General features: G+C 41.7%; 1 protein-coding gene across 1 annotated transcript; it reads right to left on the reverse strand.

The window, feature by feature from the left end:
• Positions 1-4,576: 4,576 nt before the first annotated feature.
• On the reverse strand, positions 4,577-5,170 carry LOC104169391 (ras-like GTP-binding protein RHO). The gene has a single exon (XM_009710297.1). The coding sequence runs from the start codon at positions 5,168-5,170 to the stop codon at positions 4,577-4,579; it is 594 nt and encodes a 197-aa protein (XP_009708599.1).
• Between the last annotated feature and the right edge of the window lie 4,325 nt (positions 5,171-9,495).

Genomic DNA, 9,495 nt, shown 5'->3' on the forward strand with positions numbered 1-9,495 from the left:
AATGACGGACAAGTCCACTAGCAGAGTTGAAGCTGAACAAAGAGGCTCTCAAGGCCTTAGGGACACCTAAAATTTAGTTCTGGCAAATAAAGTTGCAGTCCTTCTGCCTTTTCATACGCTACTCTGAGCTACTATGAAGGAATACCATGATCCAGTCCTGTACTTCCATCAAAACATAATAACAAATTACAGGCTCTTATATCAGTTTGTCATTCTCCGAGTGATTGCAGAAATACACTCTAAGCTGATGAATTATTTAAAAGAGATGCAGTACATTTCAGAAAATGAATTTGATTAAGTGGCAAGATATTATGAAGAAAACTGAGACAAAAGCCTAAGAGAATCTATTTTCATAAACCAGAGCATGCCTCCTGTCTGACGATAATTTTGAGTAAACAGACGAATTAGGAGGTAGACTGATAGATTGTCCACTAGGAAGACATATTTATAGACGGAACTAATCCAAAATGGAGAATGGTCTTGCCGAGCAAGACGTATTACCCTCTCTCCACTCCAGCTGTGAAACAGGCAATGAGAAGGAAATAACACATGGGGCTTTTTTTAGTTTTAAAATTCTGTTCTTTCCAAAGCCCGGTACTGTGTGCTGCGTGGGTATGTTTTTGCTAAAGCACTTTGTAGATGTTACTGAAGCTTACAGGTTCTGCCTAAATCTCTGTACAAAACACATTCTAGATTGTCATGGCTTTCATGGCTTATCACAGTATGTAGAGATTTACAGGGAGAAGTCAGGTCGTTTATCAGATGGGATCTGGAAGAGGTGTTTGAAGACATGAGTGTCCAGGAGCTTGTCTGTTTTTTTCCCCAGCAAAGTCAGCTTGTCTACAAACCTTGCCTTGATGACATTCTTAGGCATGCAGGCTACTACAACACTATTGCATGAAATACATAAACTGTCTTTGCACTGAAAATGGAAAATTGCTCTCGCATATTGCCTTATTATTGTCATGTACAGATTTTCTTTCTCTCTTTCTCTTTATTTCTACTCAAAGACATCAATATAATTTATTTGCATATTTGCTTCATTGAAATCGCAAGGTCTTATTTAATTGTAATGTGTATCATCATATTCACCTAATATAGTATAGATTCCCCTGCTGTTTCAATTGGACATCTGTCTTAAACTGTTGTAGTGGGGAGTAAACAGTGTATTTCATCTTAGAAATGGCTCTGTTGAATGATACGTGAAGGTTCAGTTAATTTCCATTTTCTCTTCTACAGGACTTCTTTCCTTTGCTTTTTATTTTCCTTAATAAAAAGTCATATTTAATATTTAAATTCACAAAAGTAAAAAAAATGGTTAATAAAACAGTTTGTGACTTTCCTTTCCTTTCCCTCTCCCTCTCCCTCTCCATCTTCTCTCCTCTCCTCCCCTCCAACACTGGAAGGAAGACTTGCATTAGAGGAGAGCACTTCTGGCTCAAGTCTAGCCTGCATATTGACCGCTGGCAGTTTGCTTCTATATGGATTCATCACTACTGATTTTTGTTCCAGGTTTAAGATAAGGGCATGTATCACTTTCCCAGCGTCAGTCTCATACAGACTTTCTAGCTCTCCCACGGCTCATATCTGAGCTTTTCAGATGCCTGAGTACAACCACCATCACAGCAGCCCTGCGGGTAGGAAGCCTGTCATCTCCTAGAGGGTCTACCTGCACTGCAGGCTGCAGAGGCTCCTGAAGACACAGCCTTCAATGGGAAGGATGAACTAGCGCCCGTCGAGCTCCATGCTGCTATGGGGGAACTGCTTCCTTCCAGCTGCCTTGCTGTACAGCTGTGCACTGTCTCTTCTGTACAGTCATGCAGACTGTAGCTTGCGGTGGAATGGAGAAGCAACCCCAGATACATATGTCTTAGGCTAATATCCTGACTACAGAAGAATATCTCCTTCTTTCTGAATCACAGGCCAATGCCAAGATACAAAAAAGGAAACTATCCAGTCTGTGGATTTCTCATGGGAGCCCGATGCCCTAAAATATGGACAATGGTCCAACGGATTTCTTGAACAGCCACATAGTAACCTGCACTTGCAAAAGTGCTCTGAGACAGATAGAGAGGAAGAATATTTGAGCTTATTTGACAAAAGTGGCAAAAAGAGAATTTACACAGCTTTAGCAAAAGGATGATAAAAACCTCCCACAGATTTCTCTTTTCCAGCCGCAGAGGAGTATACAGTGGAGACAGATTGCCAACCTTTTATTTCACATAAAAACAATAAAAAGGTTAATTTAAGAAATAGAAACTAAGATCAGTGTAACAACAGTTTAATTCAGAGATATGTACAGCGAATACTGGGAGTGAAACCTGTTACCCTTATCTTGAAGAAAGCACCCTTCTGGAGGAAAATACTTGTTTATTTAGATTGAAAACAGACACCAGTCAATGTGCTGACCAGTGTCCTACCAAGCAACAGGCAGCGTAAGCTCAGATTCATCAAAGTGGTCTGAGCTTTCCAAGTAGTGGGAGCAGTAAGTGCTTAGCAACTTTGCAAAACTGCATCTCTCAAATTCAATATCCCACATCAGAGGCAGCTGAGACACCTGTGTTATTTAACTTATCTGCAGTCTAATCCTCCATACCCACACATATAAAATGGAAATAACAATTTAAACCTATCTACATAAATACAGCTCTTTGAAATGCAGTAATGTATGTTAGTACCTGAATCAGGAGAGCACTTACAGGCAGCACACGCTTACATCCAACTTGCAGGAGGAGAAGAGTTTTAAAGTTTGGGTACAATATTAGGTTGCATTGAAGGAATTATTATAGACAGGGAGGAGAGGAAAATGATCATGGGAATAGGCCTAGAGGCAAAAGGAAAAGGGCATGGAAAACAAGTCAAGAAAAAGAAAGCTCCAAGAAGTAGATGGTTCACAGTTACTTTAGGCAGCAGTTTAAGTTTCTTAGTTTTGAAAATGGGAATAACATCTACTTATCACAAAGAGGTGGGTTGGTAATTTATGTTGAAAAGTGCTCAGAGATTCTTGGAAGAAAGGTACTTTTGGAAATGTGAAGTGTCATCCTCAAAACATTTGTTATTATGCCACAGTGTGACTGTGGACTTCAAAACTGCTACTAAAAAGTGATGTAGAAGGAAAGTAGGAACCCATCCAATAATGAATACTTGGCCAACCCCAATATTTCTACCCGTGATACCATCAATTGACAAATACTGGTGGGAAGAATGGGTAAGAAAAAAATCTTAGCTGTGTATTTTACTAGGTTTCTCACCCAGAAAAGCCGGTTTGCTAAGTGTACAGCTCGAGGTGGCATAATCAGTTTAGAAATTTGTGTTTATTCTCATTTTGTTTCCCCCTGGGAAACTGTAACCAGGCTGCCAGAGTGATGAAACCAGCACTGAGAAAGTCAGCAAAAGAAAGTGATAGACTCCCATGTTGTCCTAGTTCATGATAGTTATCCTCAATTAGCTCTGTATCTTTACTTCAGGATCAGAAGAGGTTTACTTTAAAGGCTTGTGCCTGTAATGTCAGTCCATAATTCAGTCCCTTGGGCTGCCAGCAATCAGTGCTTCACAGAAGGGAGGAGTATGGAGATGCACCCAAAGTCTCTCCATTTTGGTCCATATCTGTGCTTCTCTGAGATTTTCTGCTTAGGTTGACAACATATCTCAGTCTCTTTCCAGATTGTTAATGATTTGCAAAGCTGAGAGTGTGGTTGTTGGCATTCCCTTTACTTTGTGTCTTCTGCCTGCAAGTGCTAAGGAAAGACAGAAAGATTTAAGATACATTCAGACCATAAGGACAAAGAGGTTCAGAAACTGAAGTCTGATCTTTTTACTTCTCTACTTTTAAGGTAGGAATTCTGTCAAGAACTGGATTATCCTACCCCAGATCCAGGCTGTTTTACCCCAGTTTATTTACCTGTGTCTGAAGAAGAGATGGAGATACCACTGCCTCCATTGTACCCTATGCTATACATTGCATTCCTGATGCATTTCTGGAACCAAGCCCAGGCGAGCTCTACAAATGAATCCTAGAGAAAGTCAGACCTGTTCTGCCAGTCAGAACCCCACTGCTATGAGCACAGCAGACTTGGATACGTGCGTGTGTGTGTGTGTGTGGCGTGACACCCTTCCCTAAGGACACCCTTCAAGGAAGTGTATGGAAGGGAGTGCGTACTAGGAAACCTCGTCGGCACAGCTGCTTGACACTAAGCCTTGCTACCAGCAAGCCAGGATTAGATTGACGGAACGACGTGTTCTTGTGCTTGTCCCAGTAGTGCTGGTTTAAGTTCCTGTCTTGTTCTGCATGTATCTCCTTTGACCAAAAAAACCTCTGTGGAGAAGTGTACCTTGGTCATTTCCATTTCTCAAGACTAGTACTCAGCTCAAGTCTGGAATTGTGCTCTTCAGCCTGTTTTGGAGGTGGAGAAGCACACAAATCCAACTTTTCAGGTGTGACACTTTGCAGATATAAGGGATTTTTTTCCTCTTATAACATAAAAACAGCCCTTAGAGCACCCACACAACAGCAACAAAGGCATCTACTTACCTTTCCACGTGATGAAATCCACCAACAAAGTAATGTTCACTCCTCTTACAAAATTCGGCACTGCCTGTCGTGCCTCTTTCTCCTCCTTTTCTCATTTAATGCACATTGGCTAATAATCTCCAGGGCTGTCTCAACACCTTCTTTTGTCTTGGCAGAACACTGCAGGTAAGCATATGCCCCAATGCTGGCAGCTAAAGCTTTTCCTTCTGTAGTGTTAATTGGCTCATTGCCTGGAGCAGTTAGTTTCTTCTTAATACCTTCATCACCCCTTAGTTCTATCTTGGTAGCCACCAGAATAATAGGTACTGTGGGGCAGAACACTTTGATTTCTGGAATCCAAAATTCAAGAATTTTTTGCTGTGAGTCAGGCCTGTCCACGGAGAAGCACATTAAAATAACGTCGGTGTCCTTGTAGAACACTGAGCGGAGATTTCGGTAACTGACTTCATTCTTCCCTGCCACGTCGAAGAGAATTAGTTTCATCTCTTTCCCATTTACCTCTCTGTCAGTGGTGTAAGTGTCGAACAGAGTTGGCTCGTAGGACTTGGGAAGTTGTTCGTGACGCAGAGCAAAGAGGAGGCATGTCTTACCACAGCGGTCATCTCCAACTACAATTAGGTTTCTCCTAAGAGCAGCCATTCCTTGAAAATCAAGATGAAGTACAAAATGGATTATTCCCATGCTGGGCTTTTTTTTTTTTTTTTTTAAACTTTTGTGCAGGGTAGAAGGAAAAGAGGAGAGAAATCCTGTTAGTTTGGAATTCCTCCCCTTATCTCCTTTTTTCTCTCCATACTCCTGTCTTACCTTTGTTCCTTGTTTTTTCCCCCTTTTAATTTCTCTGGTATCAGAATCTTCTGAAATTATGAGTACCTTGCTCTTGACTATTATTATAGATCAAAAAATGAAGGTATAAACCAAATCTGGATGTAACCAAGACTCCTGCAGTGCCCTGTATTTTTGTTTTATCATCTCAGACACTGTTTATGGCCAGCGTTCAGTCCATAAGGGATTTTATTTTCTAGATTGAATGACTTAATTTTGTGAGTGAGATGGAGTATAAAACACTGTACTGAACAACTATCCAAATGGATTTTGCTGACTACATTTTTTCTGCCATGGTCTGCTAGTGGAATTCTACCAGTGGCAATAGCTATCCTGTGTAAGTCCATGCTGCTTTTGCTCATGGATCTGTTGCCCATGTGGGAGTTAAGAAAGTGTTCTCAGTCTTCATATATTCACAGTTAATTTATATGAGATAGAAGTTTGTTACACTTACGGGATAGTAATTTCCAGCATCAACTTTCTTCTCTTTCTTGGTGTTCGGTATTAGACTGGTTTCTTCTAATATTGTTGGTGCCACAGCTTCCTTAGATCACTGGTTCCCTGCAGACAGAGCTTATCACCACTCTTCAAAGACTATAATGATGACCACAGTATTTAAAGGAACAGATTGATGTTTCTTAATATAGCCAACCAATCTACAAAAAGAACATGATGACATCATTATTTTTTAAAGAAACCTACTTTACTGGCAATAAAGTGGAAGTTACACAATTCATTTACAAATCACAGCATGTTTACTTTAGAAATTTCTTCATTCCTATTGCGAAAGACTCATCCTGAGTGAGCATTTCAGTATTGAGTGTGACAAACTACTTGTGTGTAGTTTGTAGGGGACTGACAGTACTAGAATGGAAAACAGCAGTAGACCTGCCAGACAGACCCTCAAGACACCCCTTTTCAGATCTGCGGAGCCATTGTAGAGAAATTAATTGCAGAATCAAAGAATGGATGAGGTGGGGAGGGATAATCTAGTCCACTCTGCCCTGCTCAGAGCAGGATCAACTACAGCAGGCTGCTCAGGACTGTGTCCAGTTGGGTTTTGAATATCTCCAAGGATGGAGACTCCACAGCCTCCCTGGGCTGGGATGTTTGATCATCCTGAAAGTAGTGAAATGAAGTCTGTCAACTGAAGAGTCTAAAGAGAAAGAACTGTCCAGTGTTAAGGATACTATCTTGAACGCCAGAGATGAAGACTGAATTCCCTGCCATCTTGTTGGCATTGAACAAGTCATTTCTACTCTCTCTGTCTCAGTTTTCCTGGTAGACAAAGACTGCAAGGTGTCTGCAGCCACTAAAAACTGAGAACAAAGGGAACCGGAGGTAGATTAATGTGGTCTTTCTGCAGAGAGTAATGTTTCCAAAGGCGTTATTGGTGATGCAGATACATAACTGCTGATTAGTATAGTTATGTGGTCAACCCATTTATTTCGTACAGCTACAGAAGAGTTCTTCAACTGAGATGAGAGTTTTTAGGTCTAAAAATTTTAGCCTAAGGATGAGGAACTTGGTTTTGTTTAATTTGAAGACAACTGGAGACCTGAGGCCACTTTAGTTTTCTGTGGTGGTCTAATTTTACTCTGCCAGACCGTATTTCCTGAGTCCTATTCAAGTATGACTTTGATAGTCTTGCCATAGGAGCTTGACAAAACTAAAGGCATCAGCTTCTGACTTGTCCCGCTTATTCCCTGGAAGAGCAATGCCAGTGGGTCCCATACAGCTCTTTAGGATAATGAAGGCATTTCTTGTTCGGGATGATGTGCTTTCATGTGCACTGCACTTAGCCTAAACCTCTGTATGAAAACACACAGGTCTTTTTCACCTTCTCTTTTGCATTCCAATTTCTAGGTAGATCAGTCCGGCTTCTCTGCTGAGATCAGAAGAGGATCTAAGAGTTAAATTCTGGTTTTCTTCAGCGACACTGGAAAGCAATGGACCTGCTGTGACACACAGATGTGACACAGAAGTGGTCTGGTTCCTATATACACCAGAAGCTCTTAGTAGAGACAGATACTTACCATTTCTGCCTGTCCTCCTACATCTGCTCAGAGCTTTTTCACGCTAGCCTGTGAACTGCTCATATTTAGCTAGCTCTTGCTTTCCTTCACTGGGAAGCTTTGCCTGCATGAGGACCGCAGGATGCTTGTTGCTAGCGTTACAGTGCAAGTCAGCGTGCAGTGCTCAGTGTGCCATTGCTGGCACACATAGCTCCCTCAGCACATTATGCCACAGCAGGCGATGTACTTACTTGCCTACTTATTGACAAAAAGGAGAAAGATTACCTTCCCCACTGAGCTTTCACACTTCTAGTACAGATTTATGCTTGAACACAAACTATCTGAGTTACAGACATGCCCTTTAGAAAATCTGTTTAGCAAAAAGAGCAGGAGGGGAATATAATCTGGAAGCAATCTCCAGTAATTGGCTGGAATTGTCTTCTCTCAGCAACAAAAAATGCCAATTGGATTAAATCAAGTAAAAAACAAAAGGCGGAGTTTTAATCTCAAAACCACCAGCACAAGCCATGAAAGCAAAGAAGTGGTGTCTTCTTTCTCCTACTTCATACTTTCTTCATCAATCATATACATGTATGCGGTGCAGCAGAACTAATGCTCTGCCTCAAGAGTGCACATTTAGGGATTACTGGAAGTGCAGTTTCAGCTTGCTTAAAGAAGTATAGTTTAGCATATCATGCAAATTTGATCAGAAAATATAAAGGTTACAACATAAAGTTCAAAATGATCCCCAGAATATGTGAGCTGGCTGCACTCCCTAGTGCCTTCCAGATCACGACCGTGCTTGAATACAGAATAGATCCTGCACAAAATCCCCTAAGGAGAGGAAAAAGCCACCTCATCCCAGAGTCTCTTTTCATTATTTTCTTTCCAGGTTTTCCAGCTCTGCTTTCAGGCTCCAGCCCAAGCACTGTGCTCATTAACAGTACCGCTGCTGCCTTTGCAGCACTGCCATACCGGTCAGATTCCCATTTTCCCTGATGCATTGATCCAAGCAGGAAGAGAAAATTATTCCTATGTACAACTCTACCCCTGATTTCCACTTCTTAAAGCTGGCTTACTTCATGCTTTCATGTATGAGCTGAAGAAAGAATGCTCCAGAGAAGAGAAGTAAATATTTGTAACTGAAAAGATAATACCAATTAAGGGCCTCCTCACTTCCATTTAGACAGTTCAGGTCAGGTACCACATAGTGCACTGATATTTATGGGCTAAATCCACTGCAGGAGAAAGGTGGCGTGTAGCAAATTTACACTAAGTATGAAACCCAGGTCACGATCAAGTCCCAGGTATTACACATTTAAGCATAAATGTGCGATCACTGCAGTGACTTAGGTGTTCCCTACAGAGTCCATTGATGGGGTGTACCCTAGGACGGTGAAATGAGTGCAATCAGCTCAGGGTGAGTGAGTCACAGGGATGGGTGACAGAGCCGGAAAAAAAACCATAAAGCATTTGAAACCCTAGGTCAAGGAACTACATAGGCTTTGCTGCAGTCTTTCTTGCAAGGGGTGAGAGATGAAACATCAGGCCCTTTGCCTTTATTTTACAGCTACAAGACTGCGCCAGAACATTAAGCAGTGATGGCTCAGACCAAAACGGGGTGCTGGAACTCTATCTGCGCTGTTCAGTTACAAGAAGAGCCCCTGCTATGGGGTTGACTGGGGTTGGTTGGACCTTTGTAGAGTATTTCCTTAGCACAGTTTGGAAGTTGGGACGAGTGTACAGTTTGGATGAGGCCACTCCGCTTTGAAGTCTAAGGGAGTTAAAGAGTATGAACGTGGGCCACTTAAGTTTGCTTTCTCTACAGCAAGGCACACGGATAATTGCTAGCAGCGCTCTGGGCGAACAACAGAGCTGTATGAATAAGCTGCCTATTTCCCTACCTTTCATGGCACAGCACAGACGAGATGATCAACATAATTGCTCATTCGGATGATTTTTTTTCTATTTAATGAAGTGTTTGCTCATGAAAAGACAAAACCAAATATCCAAGCATAATTCTTCGTGCCACCCAAAAGTCAAATAAAAACGGATTCAGAAGCATATTGAGGCAGCACCTCCCACCTCCCGTAAAAAGCACTCGCCGCTTTTCCTGCTGCCCCCCCC

This window comes from Cariama cristata, unplaced genomic scaffold (genome assembly GCF_000690535.1).
Source record: "Cariama cristata isolate BGI_N322 unplaced genomic scaffold, ASM69053v1 scaffold12061, whole genome shotgun sequence".
In the NCBI taxonomy this organism is placed as follows: domain Eukaryota; kingdom Metazoa; phylum Chordata; class Aves; order Cariamiformes; family Cariamidae; genus Cariama; species Cariama cristata.

Bases quoted from the DNA above. Each gene is read 5' to 3' on its own strand.
- LOC104169391 (XM_009710297.1), bottom strand. From the start codon at position 5,170: ATGGCTGCTCTTAGGAGAAACCTAATTGTAGTTGGAGATGACCGCTGT.